This window comes from Sturnira hondurensis, unplaced genomic scaffold (assembly GCF_014824575.4).
Source record: "Sturnira hondurensis isolate 20B ecotype Veracruz unplaced genomic scaffold, ASM1482457v3 Scaffold0014854, whole genome shotgun sequence".
NCBI classification, from domain to species: domain Eukaryota; kingdom Metazoa; phylum Chordata; class Mammalia; order Chiroptera; family Phyllostomidae; genus Sturnira; species Sturnira hondurensis.
In genome coordinates, this window is record NW_028087485.1 from 1,380,419 (window position 1) to 1,400,342 (window position 19,924).

At 46.4% G+C, this 19,924-nt stretch overlaps 1 protein-coding gene across 26 annotated transcripts in view; it reads left to right on the forward strand.

The window, feature by feature from the left end:
- Nucleotides 1–19,924, forward strand: part of ABLIM1 (actin binding LIM protein 1) — a 265,125-nt gene that overhangs the window by 140,620 nt on the left and 104,581 nt on the right. For all 26 annotated transcript variants that reach the window (XM_037063857.1, XM_037063852.1, XM_037063836.1 and 23 more), the window contains exons 3-4: nucleotides 5,699–5,882; nucleotides 9,473–9,582. In XM_037063857.1, coding sequence (XP_036919752.1) covers nucleotides 5,699–5,882; nucleotides 9,473–9,582 — 294 coding nt within the window. The remainder of the gene's footprint in view (nucleotides 1–5,698; nucleotides 5,883–9,472; nucleotides 9,583–19,924) is intronic.

Sequence of the window (19,924 nt, forward strand, 5' to 3'; positions counted from 1 at the left end):
CACCAGGAGAACCCATGAACACTAAAATTATTTTTAGAGTGTTTATCTAAAACTATTAGAAAATCCAGGTTGCAACTTCTGCTGTCAATGAGTTGCAAGACATTTTTAAAAATTATTCTTTAAAGACTGGCTCTGGGAGGGGGTTTGGGGGAAATACCCTGCCTTTCCATTTTGCCATCTCAGGGTCTGTGAGAGGTTTACCAGGTCACAGTCATTCCATGTGCGTTTCTAAAATGCATGGATCTTTATGGAGTAAAATGGATGGAAATTGGAGGTTTAATGTACAGATTAGGGGTTTTCTGCATTTAGATATTTTTAAAAGAAAATTATATCATCTGATTTATATGCTATAAGAGCTAACTCTCTATGTTGATATATCACTTCCAAAATGGAGCTTTAGAAAGTGGTAAAATGATGAATTTGATGTTCTTCTCAGTGCAATATCATCCCAGTGATTTGACCTAAATATGTAGGTCAGAAAAGTAATCTCATTGTGCATGTCCGAAAGGGTAAACACACTTGCCATCCTGGATAGAAAAGCCATTTATTCTATCATAAATATTTCCTAACCATAGAATTGGCACAGCCTCTCTCAGGAGACTGTCCTCATTTTTATCACCTCTATGATTATGCCTGTAAGTAAGTTTATCTAACCTACATCTCTTGGTACATGTAAACTTTTCCTCATTTTCTCCTCTTCAGATGGAAAAGAGCTGATTATTGATTTCCTTAAAATAACCCACCATACATTTGAACACTTTTATTCCCCTAACCTCTTTTTCTTTGCTGTAATCCCAATTCCATCTACTTTTTTTAAGTGCTCTCTCTCAGCGCTTTAATTATTCCTGTTGCTACCCCATGATCCCATTCTAGTTTCTTTCCATATAGCGCTTAACCGGCCTCATTCTTCTGCTCTGTAATCAGGGCCTTCTCGGCTTTGTTAAAACACAAAGTAGAGCCTTGTCTGACCCCACACTGCGTAGCACCTGTGGACTAAAATGGTCTCCTGAGTTGAGTTGCAGCCGGTTGCGGTGGCTAAGGAAGTTCAGTCTTCAAACACTGGAGACGTCGGGCGTGGGTGGAGTTGCCACCTTGGCACCACTACCTCGATGCCAATTAGGTGCTTTCAGAAGCAAAGACAGGATTACTGGTTCAAAGTCATGCTGAAATGCTCTTTCCTTATGCTGTGCCAAAGGAACTTGGCTCCACCCACACCGTCCAGATGCCAGCCTGATTTAAAGCAACATGGGATCTGGAGAAAGGGACAATAACTTGCCATCTCTTTCACTATTGTGGAAGATATAAAGCAGCATAAGAAGTTGCCTCTGCCTTTAATAAACTTGCATTGAGACGAGGAGAAAATCAGTGGCTGTATAAGGTGTGATACAAGATAGCATATATGAAATATGAGTCAAATGTCAGTAATTATTCCTAGCCCCGAGGCATCAGAGCTGGGGGGAACAGGAGGAAGCTGTCCGTTTCGTCAGGAGGCCAAACCTGAGTGAAGCCAGGGAGGCTGGGTGGGGTTGGCGTCCTCAGGAGGTGAGAGGAGGTGTCTGTCCGGCAGGGGGTGGGAGGGTCAGGGTGACAGGAGTAACGCGCTGGTGTTCAGGAAGAGTGACGAGAACGTTTGGAAGACGCGAGGCCTTGTATGCAAGTCAAAGCCTTTGGCAGAGCGGAGCAGGCGGCCCACCTGATGAGAGGGGTCTCTTATTTGGAGGGTGCAGGGGAGGGTGGGCAGGAGAGCCCAGTAGGACAGTGAACGGACGCCCCCGCTAACTGCTTTGTGTGGTTTCTGATAAAAATAGCAATGCGTTTGTGCCTTCCTCTGTTTTCTCCAAGCTCAGCTTATAGTCACCCATGAAGCTCTCATGGAGCCTGTCCCCGTGGTGCCTAGAAGTTCAGAAAAGGCAAAGATACGTGACTCAGACCTTTCTGTGGGCTGAAAAGGGGAAGGGGATTAGGGAGAATATGGATCTGAACAAAATTTACCTATGGGCCCAAAATGCAAACACGTGGGCTCGTCACAGCTAGGCTTGCCTGCGGTAGGCAAGGTCCCAGGGAGCATGGCCAGCCTTCCGTTGTCCCTCGTGCCCTGTGCCTGGTACTCCACATTACTGAAGTACCCTGTGCCAGCACGGAGGACTTTAACACCTGTGTTGTGTTGTGGGTCAAACCTTAGAAGGCAAAACAAAACCCCAAAACACAGGTATACTGAGAGGAATTATTCTGGGTGATATCTTTGCTGTTTTAGGTGGTTATAATTCACATTTTTTACACATGAAGCTTTACTAGTATTAAAAACACACAGTATATAGCAAAGGTTTTATTGATAAAAGAGGTGCCAAAATGACTCCCTTCCAACCAATTCTCTTCACTTACTATTGTACATTCAAACTCTGAATTAAATACGAGCTGTGCTTCGGGGGCCCATTCTTGCCATCTGGTTGGACTTCTAAGTGTCTTCTTTCCCAGAAATGATCGTTGATTTTTATGGACATTTAGAAGTTAATGTGAAAAACTATTTCAATATGTTTTTTTGAGGGTTAGTGTTTGCTTCCAGGATGATGCATTAGCAAACAGTTATTTCTGGTGGGAAGCTGCCCCCTCACGTTATTGTTTACGAGTCTCTGCTCGGCTATTTTGAGCTCTGGGCTGGGCGTCTAGTGCTTGATACTTTTAAACCTACCGCTCTGGCTTTCGAGCGAAGGCTGATTTAATGGCGCCCTCCACGGCAGTGGGATTTTTGATGGTTTGGGAAGACACTATGTCATAGTCTACCTTTTTATGTACTTTTTTATAAAGAAAAGGTTTGAGAAAATAAATCGGGTAACATATTAGATGAAATACAACACTTTCAAAGTTTAGTTGGAGTCAAGGATGGAGGAGCAGGATGGGAAGTGTTTGGTGGCCACCGTGCCAGTCCGCCAGGGAGCGCTTCAGAGTTTCACACCTGAGTTCTTGCCCCATGCCCAGCCGCAGTGCGTGGGGGCTGGGAGGCGGTGGGATGGTGCTGGCCCAGGCAGGGTGGAGCAGGGTTTTGACCTGGCTGTGGGGCAAGTAGCCCTTCTAGAGCACATGGCCCTTATCACGGATATGAGCAGGAATAACCCAGGTTACACCCCTGCGGAGCCTCCACTTCCCCAGAGTGAGTTCCGAAGGACTCCTTTTGCCTCTGATGGGCTAACCAGCTGGCAGAAGGCCCAAACCCAAAACCAGTGCTTGCTCTAGACATGGAGGAAAGGACCCACTTGAGGCTCCTGGCCCCCAGTTAAAATTCTTGTGTTGTTCAAAACTAAATTGAAAGCATTGATCACATTCATGCCAACTTCAAAAAGCCATGCGAACTAAAAAGGCTGCACAGAGGTGCCCTAAGGAAGCAGCAAGTACAAAAAATCTAAAAACTTTAAAAGTTGTTTGGAAGCTGTCTCAGTAATCTGTATTGGCATAAAGACTACCCAGGTGCTGCCAGATCTTTCCAGAGGACTTGTGCATTTTTAAAGTTACCGGAGCTGGTTAGAGGGGAGGTGAGAGGGAATTACTAGTAGTCCCAATGCATTATTCTTTGCACTTCTCAAGACGTTGAGAAACACCAGGGTTTGGAAGCGCAGATGAGTCATCCTGACTACTGATGCCCCGGAAGGTTGAAATCCAGGGGAACCCGTCGAGTTTGAGGCTCGATTCAACTTGATTCCAAAAGTGCATTCCCAGTCTTTCCTTAGATACCACAGTTGAAGGTTCCTGAAGAGGAATCAAAAGAAGTGAAGAGGAGGACTCTTGCCCAGAAAGTGCTGTGTCATCTTGAGGGAAAATAAGATATGTACACAGAAGAATATCAAAGGGAAATCTCTAGGGCGTTCTGCGGCACGCCTCCACCCCCCAGGATGGGGCTCACTGCCGGGGAAGGAATCGGCAGTCAGATGGAGGTCCTTCCCCCAGCACATTCCCTCAACCCACGGGACCCATTTGGTAAGGGGGAAGCAGGGGTGAGGACAGCGGGGACGCAGGCAGGTTAGAGAAGGCAGCAGGTTGGAGACGGCAGCAGGTGGACCATGCGCTGTTTTCAGGTAACCCGATCCCAGTAGTGTTCATAGGATGGTCCTGTGGGGGTGTGATGGACTCAGGCCATCATCTTGGGTCAACTGATTGCAAATTGCAAAGAAGGACATCGTAGCTGTGAGGTGTTGATCTAAACAAAGACTCATGAATCCACAGTGGACAGTTTGTTTGTAGGTTCTATGTCACCTTGACTGTCTTTAATAGTTTGCAATCAGTGCTCTGGCCAGTGTGGTGGCTCAGGTGGTTGGAGCATTGTGCCATAGACCGAAAGGTTGCAGGTTCGATCCCTGGTCAGGGCACATACCCAAGTTGTGGGTTTGATCCCCAGTCAGTGCGTGCAGGAGGCAACCAATTACTGTTTCCCTCTCAAATCGGTGTTCTTTCTCTGTCTGTCTGTCTGTCTGTCTCTCTTTCTCTGTCAAAGCAATGAAAAAATGTCCTCAGGTGGTGGAGGATTAAAAAAGCTTGCAATTAGTAAACACTGTTAGCTGAGTGGGGGGGAGTAGTTACATCAGACAGGATCTTACTGTGATCAACACTAGTTCATTGAGATGTGTTAGTGAGTCATGGGAACAAGAGGAGTCCTGGAGGGGTTCTCATAGGTCCTCTACGCAAGCAGCGTAGTGATTGAACTCACCTCCTCCGTACCCCAACTCGTGTCTGTCTCAGCTGCTTGCAGGAACAATCAGGAAGAATCCTGGATTCTTGGCCGAAGGCCCTTAATCATATGGGCACCCCACAGCCTTGGCATTTGGGGGGTTAAGATCGGAGGTTTCCAGCTTTGGCTGTGGCTTCCCAGTCCTTTGGCAGGAGACAACTTGACTTTCCGGCTTTGCTTTTGGACAAGTTCCTGCTGCCTCCTCTGGTCTTGTCTGAACACGTTGACCAGACCCAGCCCCTGGTGTCGTAGGCCTGCTTCTCTGCCCGTCTGTGTAATCCGCAGCTGCACAGGGTCGAAAGAGACACCTAAATCCAGACGCAGCGAAGCATCCCCTTTGCATGCACCAGGGTCCCGAACGGTGGTTTTATCTTGGGCACGTTCTGTTTTCTTTCCTCTTTTGCCTGTTCCTTTTGATTATCTCATGTTCTGTAAGAGATAAATAATCGGCTTCTCCTATTTACTGCACAAAGAGAAAGCTGTGGGAAAGTACTGCCAGAGTGTGAAAAAATAGACGTTGGACATTTTTGCTACTGATTTTCCTGGAGTGGGTATTTATTACTCAGCTCAGTAACAATCTTGGCTCAAACAAAGCGGTTGTGTGGGCAAGCAGTGGGTACCTTTCCTAAATAGCACTGCCAGGGACAGCTTTGTTCATAGTGGAGACAGCACGAACCAAGGGTATCTTTCCATCAAAGACTGTTTGCTTATCTCTGAATCTCACACATAACACGAAAGCCATGGAGACCTGGCCAATGGATTTTACTGGTATGAGATATTGCATAGCTCCCAGAGGATAGGAAACAAAAAGGGGAGGGAGGCGAGAGAGAGATCAGAGCCCAATAATAAATAGCTCTTTGTGCCGGTCCCCACCCCTAAGCCCAAACCACTGAGATCATAGAGTAAGTGAACAGCATACAGAGGGCAACGGCCCCAGCAGCTGGGCAGACGGTGACCAGATGTGAACTTGTCTCTCCACAGTGTGCGGCTGCGACCTGGCACAGGGCGGCTTCTTCATAAAGAACGGGGAATACCTGTGCACGCTGGACTACCAGAGGATGTATGGGACGCGCTGCCACGGCTGTGGGGAGTTCGTGGAAGGAGAGGTGGTGACTGCCCTGGGCAAGACCTACCATCCCAACTGCTTTGCTTGTACCATCTGCAAGTAAGTAGGGACTCCCGGCGGAGAAGGGCAGGGTTCTGCTGCCGCAGCTCGGCGTGCACTCCTTGAGTCTCGAGTCGTGCTTCGTCTTAAACTATTCTTTTTCTGGTGTGTCCTTAGAATTCTTTATTTTTCTACCGTAATATCTGTCTTGGTCCAAAAAGGTTATTTATGATGCCCTCTACTAAATAATAGGACTCATTCTGAGTAGCTTGAAACCAAGCCCGAAAGCCCTTTGGGTCTCAAACCATTCTGAGCAATGAAACATTGGGAGGAGATGACATAACTGATTCAAAAGATAAGACTTATTTGGAAGTAGACGTTCTTATGCGCATGTGTGTGGGTGTGCATGTCCATGTCTGTAAAGTGGTCTCATTTACTCTACAGAAAGAGTGGGCAAACTATGCTCAGGATTAGACCTGAGACCTGTTTTTGTAAATAAAGTTTTATTGGAACACAGCCACACCCATTTATGAATTGTCTATGGCTGCTTTCAAACTACAGTGACAGAGTCGAGTAGTTGTGACAAAAACCATATGATCCACAAAGTTTAAACAAATATCTATGAGCTGATCTTTTAGGAGAAAAGTTTGCAGATACCTGCTCCCTGCTCATCTCTCCTCTCCAAAGGAACCTCTTCTCAGACCAGCTCGGTGAAAACAACCTGTCAGGCCCAAGGGAACTGTGGAGTGTGAGTGGGGAAGTGTGCTTTTGCCGTGAGTGCGGCACAACGTAGAACATAAGGGGGATTTGACTTCTGTAGTGATGAGATCCACAACCAGGGTCAGCTGCTCTGTCGACCTGTTCTGATTGGACAATCCTGGGAGTGTCAGGATGGTGGTGATGCTGCCCCCTGTTGCTACCCTTTCTCAAATCCACCGTGCAGAGAAGGTGTTTTGTTTTGTTTCTCAGCATTTCGTGTTTGTGAGCCAGAAAGATGTAGACTCTAGGGAGGTAAATTTAATTGTATGTAATTAATTAGCAAGATAATACTGATAGATGAATCATAATAAGATTTAGATGAAACATTCATAATAAAATTATTTTAATATTTTTATAACAAGTAGCCCATTTCTCAATACATTTTTAAAAAATCATAATTAAAATTTTTTGATTAATGAAATGAAAATTGTTGTGTATTTAATCAAAGGCAAAGTGTCCTCTTGGCCCCTCCCTTTCCAGGTGGCAGCCCACAGGCTGCATGACAGCCCCTCAGCCTGCCTCCCAGGCTGACCTGAGACTTGTGTGAATTATTGTGTGAATTAACTTTTCTGAGGGGGTTGCCTCGTCTGTGACATGAGAGGCTGTGCTGGATGTGAGTGATTCACCAAACCCGGATGATCACTGCAGTCTCCTTGTGGAGGGTCTCTTTAAAAATATCCATTTCTAGTCTTCCAAAAACAAAACACAACAAAACCCCTCTCGTGCTTATTGAGCTATTTCTGGAGGGTTCCCAACTATGATGTGACTCAGCCAGGGTGGAAGGCCCTGGTCCACATAAACTCCAACAGCCCTCCTGATCCTGGCCCTGAGCCATCCTTGTGTTGGTAAGGATGGATGGACATTTATTAGCGGTAACTGCATCCCTGGGCATTTGAGCCGGCAGAGAGGTGCTCACTATTGCTGCTGCTACTGCTGAGCGGCATTATTTCTACCTGAGTCGACAAATGCGTGCACACAGGATGTAATTCATTTACATTTACCCCCCTAGCAATCCTGTGAATCAGAAATTGGTGTCCCTATTAATGAGTGACTCTGAGTCTCAGAGGTTAAGGGGTTTTCCCAGCTTAACGTTGCAAGGCTGGGATTTGAACTCAGGTTTCTCACTCTACGTCCAGTTCTGTTTCGATTACAAACATGCAGATCACAGGACACAGTGACCCGCCGTGGGCAGAGGACATAGGGAAAGGGAAAACTACCTGAACAGGGTCATGTATAAATGGTAAAATGTATAAATGATAGAACTTAAAGTCCAGAAGACCTGGTCCCAGGTTGAGAACTGGACTCTGACTTGGTGTGTACAGGATCCAAGTTTAAATATGTAAGCTTAGATCAGAGGCAGGGCCTGGACTAGGGTGAGGCAAGTGAGGCTCCTAGAGGCACAATTTAAAGGGGCACCCACACTCAGGGTCATGCAACATAGGGTCAGCTCCTGAGAGTCGGGGCCTCCTTAAATGCTGTGCTCTAGGCTCATTGCTGGCCTCACCCTGCTCCCGGCCCTGACAGCGGCAACGAACCTGTGCATGTGCTGTGGGCCCTCAGCTCTGATGCCCTCCGCACTGAGCAGTCTGGGGGCTCATTCAGGTTTATCAAGTGGGATCCAGCAGTCCTGCGGGCATCCGGCAGAGTGGGACTCTGATTATTAAAGACAGTGTGTTCTGAGCTAGTGGGCATGACCTGCAGCTGCCAGTGGGATGGCCTCCCTAGCTGACCAATTCAGGCAAGTCACTGGGCCTCTCTGCGCCTTATCTGAACAATGGAATGCTGAACACCTCCGCTCAGCATTTCTAAAATTTAGGGATGTGAGCATTTACAACTCTCCTCCATGCCTAGCACCAGCCGCATTCATGGAGCTGTCTTTAGTCCGTATTTACTTCCTGTGTGTGTATCATAGTTAATTACCACTGCAGGGCTGCCGAAGGGCAACATAAGGGGGAAATAGCGGCTATGAAAGTGAAACTCAGGTCAGGAAGCTGACTGTGTCTGACCTAAAGAACCACTCTGACTCAGAGGTGTGGGGATGCTTTGCTTATGAGTTTCCCATTTCCAGCTGACAGAATCAGGCATTTGAAAACTCAGGTTTGCGAAGATTATCAGCAAATTGCCCAAGTGCAAGTAAGTAGGCATGGAAACTCATATGGCTATTAATTAATGACTTTTAAAAAATGTTATCTGCCTGCTGAACTGGAGAAGAAACTGATAACATACACGCAGAAGGCAGTATTTTTTGCAAAATTTGCTGTTACTAGTGAACATCTCATGTGAAAGGAATTTCTCTTTCTGAAGAGAAGCTCATAGTAATTTTTAAGCAGATATCTGTAGCGTTGCCGTTTTTCTCCGTAAGAGACCGGGTCCCACCCAGCACTCTGTTCGGGTCACCCATTCAGATGGGTGACTTAGTCCCCGACTAAGTCTCATCCGGCATAATTTATCACATAGGTCTTGGGAACTGAACGAGTTAATGCTTGACTTGTAACTGGTTCTCCTGGGAGAGGCCTTAAGCCTGAGTAAGAATCTATGGCATTTAAAATGTTTCTTCATGAAGGACTTCCCATTCGGAAAACGGAAAATTTTACTGTGTGTGCCCCGTGAGGGACTCGTCTGAACACCCCCCACTAGTGAGGAGAGGGGAACCACCCCCTTTTACTCCCCGGGTGCCCGTGGAAGCCGTGCGTTCTCCCTTCCCAAGCGGAGGCACATTTATTTGCTTGGACCGTGGCCAGCTGGCTGGCTTGGGGAAGGTGGCATTTCAGATGTTTTGGCTGGTGCTCCTCCAAGACGTGAATTGGAACCAGAGGGCAGCAGGCAGGAGGAATAAGAAACTGGAATGAAATTGCTGGGATAACCACAGAGCAATGTCTTTCTGTCTCCAGGCGCCCCTTTCCCCCTGGAGACCGTGTCACGTTCAATGGGAGAGACTGCCTTTGTCAACTCTGTGCCCAGCCGATGTCGTCCAGCCCCAAGGAAGCCTCCTGCTCCAGCAGTAAGTGCCCGGCTCCCTGTCGACATGAGCTCCTCACAGCCCCAAGGTAGCTTAGGCAGGCACCTTGCTTTTTGGGAAACTCAGTTCACTGAGACCAAGAGTAAGGCTATCCAAGGCATCTCCAGTTGTAAAACGTGCGGCCTTGATGAAAACCCAGGCCATAAACAGCATCTCCCTTATTGCAAAAAGACAAATAGAATCGGACACTGAACTGTGCCTCTTGACAGTAAATGAGGGACAAGGAATTATAAAAACTTTACATTAGAAATGCTGTCTCCAGTCATGGAGGCCGAGATGTGAGAGCATCAGGTGGCAATGTGATTGATATGTCTGTGTGTCCAAAAGCTGTCCCCACTGCGCCTAGGACACATGAGATGATTTATACTTTCCCTTCACGGATTCTTTTTTCTTTCTTACCCTTAAATAGTCTTTATTCACTGGGAGGGGTTCTGCCCCTTAGCCTTTGGAGCGATAACTTGCTAAGTATCCACGACATGCATTGTCCACACCAGCGACACAGGTGTGGGCAGGACCAAGTCAGCATCCTCCGGAAGCTCACTTTCTGTCGGCAGCAGGTAGACGAGAAATGCACCCACAAACATATCTAACATGTGGAATAAATTAAAGCAGGAGGAGGAAGGCCAAAGGGGCCACATTTTGGGGGCTCAGTCAAGGTGACACTGAGGAGCTAGCTGGAAAAAGCAGGACCATGCCATGTGGTGGTGGCATTTGTCATTATTCATGCAGGTCTTGTCTGACCCGTGGGAGTCCAGAGGAAACCAGCCTCCCCCAAACAGAAGGGTAGTGGTCCATCGCACTTTCTTTTCTTAGGAAATAACAGTGAGTAGGCCAGTTAACCTTTAAGCGAGATGTAGCCTGGACTCTGGGCATCAAACAAGGACACTCGACCCCCATCTCTTTCCCAGGGTTAAGGAAGCAGGCAAGGGGTTAGCTTTGGTTTTGGTGGATTTTGCCAGTCCTTGGGAGACCTGGGGGTGAAAAATTATGCCCTGCTGGTCTGAGCCCATGAGAATGAGTTAAGCTACTTCTGCTCTGGAGGAATTCTGCACAGTTTGTAACAGTGATTCCAAATCTTCCTGTTAAAGTAGAAGAATCCTGATGCCTGTTATAAATAGGAATGTTCTGACTAAAGCATTTGCATAGAAATTGGATTTTGACCAGGGGGAGGGAAGAAGAAAATAAATGTTAGGGCATATTACTCAATAAAACCGGGCCCTTAGCATGAGGACGTCTATGCCCTTCTGACAAATAACGGTGGCCTGGGTAGGACGATGGCTGAAAAGTGCTGTAGTCCTAGATGCCTAGTAGGGTTTCCAGTCCTTCACTGTCCTTACCTACTCTGCCCCAAGCAGGCCGTGCCAGGAGAGGGTGACAGTCGTAGGAGAGCATCGTGCCCTGTAAGAGGAATGGCTGAGTCCTCAGATTCTGTGGGGTCCTTCAGTCCACCGATCGTTCTTGATGGGCAGGGAAATTGAGGCCCGAGGGCAGACTCCAGTACCCAGCAGTAGGGCCGGGCTAGGGGCAGGCCTCTGGGCTCCTGGTTCGGAGCTCCATCTTTTGTTTCATCTAATATTCCTCATCGTTTGGATTAGGAAACAAAAGTGGGATTTTTTTTTTTTAAGAACTGGCAGGAACATCAACCCGCACTGTTTGTTTATTTTTTTAAGATTTTATTTATTTATTTTTAGAGAGAGAAGAAGGGAGGGAGAAGAGAGGGAGAGAGAAACATTAAATGTGTGGTTGCCTCTTGCATGCCCCGCACTGGGGACCTGGCCCTCAACCCAGGCATGTGCGCTGACGTGCAAGGGAACTGAACCAGGGACCTGTCCGTGTGCAGGCCAGCACTCAGTCCACTGAGCCACCCCGGCCAGGATATTTTTAAAGGCTTCCAGTCCTCTCCATCCATGCAATTTAGGAACCTGTTTCCTAGTCACAGCTCTACCGGAATGGTTATTCCTATTTTTACTAAACATTTTTGTGCTTTTATGTGGCATACAGGTTATGTAAATAAAAAGGAAATGAAAATTGTAGCTGTAAAAAGGTACCATACTCCAATTCACGACATCTCTAATGGCAGATGTAATGCTTATGACTTGTGAGCATATTGTTAGCACAAATCATAGTTTCTCCCTTGCTCCCAATGGCTGAAATCCCAGTTCCATGCAACTGCCTTGATCGGGTCATTGTTATTTTCAACAAGTCCTTGTCTATTTAGGTAAGCACTCAAATAGCATTTATGGGGCCTGTGGGTGTGGGCATCTGCCAAAAGGAGAGCTCGGCAGTGTGGGTGTGCACATGCAAAATACCCAGACGACACGGGCGCATGGACACTTGAGCAAAGGGGTTTGAGCGAGTGTCTGAAATTCAGTGGAACATAATTAGAAAACATTTGGCTATTATTGGTGATTCTTGAAGAACTGCTTTGTACAGTATTTTAAAACTATCCTGATGTGACTTTGATTCTTTTTTTTTATATTTAACTTGGCAAAGCTTTCTGAATAAAAGCAAAAAAATGAAACTCTTTTTTGATAATGTTCACAGAGCTGATGAGAGAGCCCAGAGAGTCTGGTCCTCTTTTTCCTTTGAAACATTCTTTGAAAAATGAACACAGTTTTATGCCGCACACTGTGGCCAGTTTTCCATAATCACCAAATAGCAGGTGAAGACAGCATGAGAGGGAGAGAGGAAGTGAAGAGAGGCTGGCAGAAGCCAAGTGATTTGTACGAAATAGTCTCGGTTTGAGCTTCCCAGACCGAGGCGCGGTGTCCAAGTCTCCTGCTCAGGAGTTGCCTTGTCTGCGTGGCTCTTTTACAGAGAGGCAACTCCCACTGAAGTGCCAGCAACGTCTCGGGCACTCGGTTCTGTGCTTCCTTCCACATTACAGTCATTCTTCTAACCTTTACATCAACTTTATTTTCTTTTTCCCCCTTTACTAGTTTTATTTTATTATATTTAAATGTTTTTGTGTTCCAATTTTTTTGTCGTTGTTGTTGTTCAAGTACAGTTATCTCCATTCCCCCCACCCCTCCCCCCACACCACCCATCCCTAACTCCTACCCTAGCTCCTCCCGCTCTTTGGCTTTGTCCATGTGTCCTTTATACATGTTTCCTGATGATCCTTCCCCCGACCCCGTTACCCCCTCCCCTCCCCCTCTGTTCACTGTTCACACAATAGCCACTGTGTAGCAGGCACTGGGTAACTGGTCTAGAATTTTCCACACATTTAAACCTCATTGCTCTGAATCAGTATGAAAACTCTCCCCTTTTCACAGACGAAGAAACAAAAGGCCATGGAGGTTAGATGATTTGCAGGAGTTTATACAGATGCTGAGAGGTAGAGCCGGGACACACACCCCAGCTGTCTGCCTCCAGATGCCATTCCCATCCCTGATACTGATTTGACAACGTAGGTATCGCTGTCTGATTTTCAACGTTGGAAGTTCCGAGCCTCGGAGCCGTGACCTGACTGGGCTGTGCATTTCCACGTGTCCGGCCTCCAAGGGCTGTGCACTTTCTAGCTGCCTCGGTTGCCTCCCTGTTGGAGCAAAGTTCAGTCAATGGAAACCATCAGGAAGTTTTTCATAGAAACAAACAACTTCAATTAAGGATAACTGCCCCTGGGTTGATTAAAACTTGCTATCTAATGTAATTTGTATTCAATAAGCAATAACCATCTTGTAACATGGAGATGATAGTAAGTTACCTTACAGGGTTGTAATGAACATTAATTAGATTGCTTGAACTATTAATAAAAAAATCAGAGGCTCTGGCTGTGTAGCCCAGTTGTTTAGAGCATCATCCTAACACACCAAGGTTGTGAGTTCGATCTCTGGTCAGGGCACATACAAGTAGCAACCAAGGAATGTGTGGATGGGTGGAATAAGAGACCGATGTTTCCCTCTTCTTTCCCTTCTCTCTCTAAAACTCAATGAATAGAATTTTAAAAAATCAATTGCTTATGTCTAGCTGATCCATACTTTGGAAATAAAATGTGTGTCCGGGAGACATCACCCTCTACCAGAAGGTTGCATACACTCCTCTCAAGCTTAATTCCACTCCTTCCTCCAGGTATTTGCCCTTGAGCGAGGGACTGGATTCCCATGGGTTGAGAAGCCGTGTGAGGGGGAGTCTGTGTGTGGCAACCTAGAGCATGGGGAATCGGGTTTGGGTTGTCATTTCCTTCGTGACTCCTGTCTATTTCAGGCACCTGAGCAGGAGTGGGCTGCAGTCTACAATCACCCTTTCCATTTCAAAGGGTGTCTGACTAGCGCCTGATTGTGTGTGGGTTGGGTGGATTGACGCAAGGCACACCCACAGCTCAGTACATCCAAACCTACCTTCTTCTCGCTCCCCGCTCTGGAAGCACTGCCATTATTCTTACTGCCTTTGGAACTCTTGCAGGGACAAATTTAAATCATTTCAGATAGAGTCACGTGCCTGTGTTCAAAGGGGAGGAAGGATTTTTCACTTATTTTACTTTTCTATTTGATGCAAAGCTTTTAATATTTACAAGGTAATTTTTGTTTTACCTTTATCTTCTCTCTCTCAAAAAAAATCATTTGCCCGTTTGGTTGGACTGATCTGTCTGCCAAGGCACCTAACGATAAACAGGTGGAATATTAATGATCTGATGCCTGCGTCTGACTGCCTGGGTCAGGTCCCAGCTCTGCCGCTGGCTGGCAATCTCTTTCCTGCTCCTTCCTCTACTTCCTCATCTGTGAAATGGGGTGGCAATAGGTACTACCTTGTAGGGCTAAGTGAGTAAATGCATGCTGTATACTTATAAAACAATAACTTAGTGCTCAGGCATTGATTTCTGAATTTTTCTGTGGACAGTCCCTACTTTTTGTGACTCTGATCTTTTCACTCTCCCCTTGATCGTAGCTGTCTCTATCTGCTCATGTGATAATTTTCTGCCAATATAATAGCCAATGAAGGTCTGAACACATCCACCAGCCACGGATGGCTAGAGTTTGACTTACGTGATATATTTGATGGCAGGGTCTCCAAAAACAGACTGGTCCTCCCTTCCTTTAGACACAGTCTTCCTGTAGGTCAGGATAGCAGAGGGGGGCGGGTAGGGGGCTGCTAAAGAGTGTGTATGTGTTTCGGATAGGTTGGTGGCTGGTTCTAATTTCACTTCTCCCACTTCCAGGCTGTGTAGCCTTAAGCACTCAATCTCTCTATGTTCCTGGTTCTTTGTCTGTAAGATGGGAAACAATAATAGTTTCTTCTCAATGGGTTGAGCACATCTGTATATAGATGCATATACAGTAAGCACATCTGAATATTAGCCATGGTTCTCTAAGGAAGTTACAAGACCAGAACTCGAGCTTGGAGGTATTTAGAATCAGGAAGGAATGAAGGGAGAGGGTATGGCACATTGGTTTAGAATCTGGGCTCTACCTTTCAGAGGGCCAGGGTCAAGTCCTAGTCCTCCCTTATTGGCCATGCAGCCTCAGTCAAGGTGTCTGAAGTCTCACCACCTCAGCGTCCTCATCTAAAAATTGGAAAATAATTACTTCCAAGGTCTGGTTTGAGAATTAAATGAGATACTGCATGGGAGGAGAGGACAAACGTGGAGAGGGTACTTGGCAAAGCAGTCAGTGCAGGGGGAGACCCCACAGAACAGAGGCTTTGTAACTCCGTGTCCTGAGAAGTGAAATTGGAAAGAGGGCGATGGGGCTGGGTCTCAGGAGGCCCTGAGGAGTTTGGCAATGTTGAGCTGCTGGGGACAGTTTTTAGAGGGTGACCAGATGAAAACAGCATTCTGGAAAGATGAAGGTGGTGATGGCAATCACGGTGTGCAAAATTAGTGATCGTCAGCGATCAAGGTTAGGGAGACGAGGAAGACGAGTGAAGAGCACGTCAAAAGGAGAGTAGGGATGCTGTTTGCGCATTCGGCACGCATTTCTGTGGGCACCTGCTACGTTCCGAGCACCAGCCAAGTCCTTTGTTACACACTTAATAGACGGCTATGGACATACTGCATTTTAATCGTTTCAGTGTGCCCACCTCCACCACTAAGACGATGAACTCATTGAATGTAAACACCCCGTTGTCTTTCTCTCTCATACAAGCACATATGCCTGGCACATAGGGCTCTAGACCAACATTCTGGAAGTTCAATCAAAGCCGTCTCAACCTGGCTAATGACAGTCTTCTCCTCTTAAACACGTTTAAATGTTCATTGTAAAAGATCACAGAAAAGTACAAAGAAGGATGTAAAAATCCCTGAACTGTCATCACCCAAGTTCACCTCTACCCCATTTTGGTACACACTCTTCTGGACTTTACTCGAAGTGCTACGGAAGTGTATACACTTTTACACACATTCTTCCTGGTGCATTTTGCGCACGCGTCTCCTTGTCAAATATCCTATATTCTTTTGAGTGACCCACAAAGGCCAAAAGCCTTGAATCTGCGAGGCCCCCCTGGCGACAGGACCAAAGTCGCGCCCTGCCTTCCCAGTGCGGCAACCATGCCCACGGGTCAGCGCTCTGTGTGTCTATCTCTCCGACCAGACTGTGAACTGCTCCGTGACAAGGGCTGTATTTCTTTTGCGTCGCACTGCGTACACAGCAGGTGCACAAATGTTCATGTAGCGAGGGAACGGATGCCACCCCCGGAAAGCCGTTGCGGACGTCCACCCCAGCTCCCAGCTCCGGGATGTGGGGGTCCGACCGCCACCTGAATGATGGTCCCTTTTGTGGTTTTGTCACATCACCCAGGGACAGACAACGTGAGAGGAAGGGTGGAATGGCCTGTTTCAACTTTCACTTTTCCCTCTTTTATTTATAAGCTTTTTCCCTTGTGTCATGAAAGGGAAGCTGGTTATTGCTTCAGATAAATTTGTTGGTGAACAGAATCACAGGTTTTATCTTTAAAGCAGAAATGTCAGGGGATGTATTTCCCCACCTCTGAGTATGAGATTGGAGGGGGACCCGACCTCTCTGGGCACTGAGGGTGCCAGCCCCTGGCGTGGCAGCTCCAATGTTGTTCTGCTCGGTTGGAGTGGGGTTTAGAATTCACAGAGTAGAGGGGATGAATGGCAATGGGGAAAATACAATAAACATAAATTAAAAATAAAAAAATTTATATAGTAGGCAGAGGTTTATCGCAAAGAGGCAAGTTATATTGCAAAAGGAACATTTATATTCAGATTTTTCACACTGGAATCCATACCAATTACAAGTCAGACATGAAGATCCTATCACTTTTCTCAGAAGTGTTATCAGCAGATGGAAAGTTAATGGTATTTTGTTATTTGCTATTTCGTCTCATTAGAAATGCCTCTTTGTATTGAGGCCCACACCTTCTAATAACTTATCAGTGAAACTAGAATTTTAACGATCAGAACAGCTATCATTCCCCAGTTTACTTTTAATTTTTCAGTGGCAGTAAAGATTTAGTTGCTCGCAGGACTACTGTGTATACCTGTGGTTGGACATTGCTATTGAGTGTCCCAGAGGGATGCTGAGAAATTGCTGTTGGTACTTCTCTCCAGCAGGGAGGAAAGGAGTGGCTAGGAGGCAGGAAGGAAAGGAAATTATTTTTACTATATGAAAAAAATGTGTAACCATATGTATGTATTACCTATTTAAAACCAAAGCACTAAATAGCATAATGTTAATTTTACAAAACAAAAGGCCCATTCTTTCCAGACTGAAGTTTCAGGGCAGTTTGCCCTTGCTATGACCTTCGGCCATATTCATATTAGGCGACTGGTCACATGATGAGCGTAGAAAACTGACATGCTCCCCCTTCTTTCCTTCTTCCTATCTTTGGAATAGACGTCTGCTAATGACTACTGAATCTGAGAAACTGGCGGAGAATTCAAGCCTGATTTCCACTTTGGCAGGAGCTCGGGTGTGCTGGGTGGCTGTGGCCAGTTAAAGATTAATTATGAAACTCTTTACTCGGTTAAAGTTCACAACTAAATTAGGCAAATCAGTGCAAGAACAAATCTTCTTGTTACATTTTTTTAAAATTGAGGTAAAGTTCACCTAACATAGAATTAACCACTTTAAAGCGGACATTTGAGCACATTCATAGCGTATGTCCAACCACCACCTCTGCCTTGTTCCAAAGCACTTTCATCACCCCAAAGAAAACCCTGTACCCCCTGAGCACCCACACCCTCTCCCTCCCAGCCCTGACAACTACCAGCCTGCTTTCTGTGTATTTACCTATTCTGGATATGTCCTATCGATGAAATAATACGTATGTGGCTTTTTATTTCTGGCTTCTTCCATGTTACGTCATGTTCTCTAGGTTCATCCAGGTTGTGGTGTTTATCCGTACGTCCTTCCTTTTCATTGCTGAATAATATTCCATCGTATGGATAGACCACAGTTCATCCATTCGTCTGTTCATTGACATTTAGTTCATTTCCCTCATTTGGCTTTTGTGAATAGCACTGCCGTGAACACACTTGTGTGAGTGTTTGTTTCAGTCTGTGTTTGGGGGTTTTGTCACAGTGTTAAGGAAGGTTTGCTAAGGAGTATTCCAAATCTTGAAGGCAGTGGCCCCTAATTTTCTGAACCTGGAGCTGCTGGGCCCGCGTCCTCTGGTGTTCACAGAGTGCCAGGTTGAGGCGTGGGTGCCACTGAGTGCCCACCGAGGGACCACAGGTAGCAGCCTTCATCTGGGGCACCCTTCTTTCTCCCCCCTTGTCTGCTCACTCTCCCACTCTTCCTTCCTCTTTACATCCCCTTCCCTCCTCCACTGTGGCCATAGATTGAGTAGGGGACCACGTGAGCACAGCCTACTGATGGAAGTCTTACCCCAACTTTTCCAGACACTGTCCAGAAATGGATGAAAAGGGCTCAGGACTCAGGCTTTGAGCTTAGGACTCAATGGTATGGTCTTTCTGCAGAAGTGGGTGTAACAATTGCCCTTTTGAGGGGTGGCTCAGGCCCAGAACAACGTTTGCGAGGTACGTCTGAATTACACATTGTACGCAGAAAGGAGAAGTGCACCAAACCCATGGAGAAGTGTTGGACGAGCCATGTGCTACATGGATGGTCGCTTGCCCTGTCCTGGGAGAAGCTTCCTGGCAAGAACCCCTCACCCACTGAGGTTACGGGTGGAACTTGTCACCCACACAGGTTGAAAATCAGTATCCTTGAGGCCGCCTTGAGACCATAGGCTTTTCTGAGGGCATCTCATGATTGGTTGGTGCTTGGCTTTGTTTTCATGGCTTCCTATCTTCCTCTTGCTGTCCTGGTGGCATTTGTAGTCAAAAGAGAATCCCACTTCTAATCTCGGGACAATCCCAGGGGTGCTTGCATCATCAAAAATGATGCTGAGCAACCACAGTGGACAAATGCAGACCGACCCCGCAGGGGAAGAGCCAGCAAAGCAACAATCCTCTGGGCCTGTCCAGCAGCTGGGCTTTCGAAACTGTTAGCTGGGAATTTTGAAGTTGTGAGTATGCTTACTAAGATAATGGTTTATTCCATCCATTAGCCTCTTCTTTTAATCATAGTTCTGAAAGCATGTGTGTGAACACACTCAGAGTTCCTTTGATAGGACTTGGAACCTGAAAATTGGAGCAGGTGACAAAATAGTGTTAAGGTTTTATGCCGATACTTTTTATTTCCCATCAAATACTCTCCACTGCATCCCAATGAAATAAAGGTTTGTTATTATTTTCATTTGTCGTTCAGGGAAATGGAGAAGATGAGAATTAAGAAATTGTTTTGCAAGGCAGTAGATACTGTCTTTAAGCAGATACTGGAGTTCTCAGCTCCTAACCAGTTTCCAACATCTTTTTTAAAGTATACATTCTGCTCCATAAACGTATACTCTCAATATGTGGCATCCTTGCTGTGTGTAAGTTACCTGTATCCTTCACGCTGCTCCAAGCAAGCCTCCCTCGGCCCACCAGCATCAGCTGCCACCGTCACGCCTTGGTGCTGTGGCACATTGGTGGGCCCGTCAAAGCCACCCTCCAAGGGCAATTAGCGGAGCCTCAGGCCATCGGGAGTCTCAGACTCTCAATTCCAGTGCTTTTGGGTGGGTACCAAGTCTGTTTCTTTGATGTTCACCCACAGGCCTAGCAGCATTAGCCATGGGGATTCCTGCTTAATAACTTCATAATCAAGTAGGAAGAGAGGGAAGGCGAGTCGCCTGGCTCCTTTCACTACCCGTCCAGATTCTAGTCGTGAACATGGGGAAGAAAAACACACCAATCCTGGCTAAAGGAAAGAGCGTCTTCACCTTGAAAATCCCTAATACTCCTAACAGAGTTTTGTGAGCACTGGTTTAGGGATCAGAAGTGGACATTTTCAATGTGTGAATGGTCTGCACTTATAAC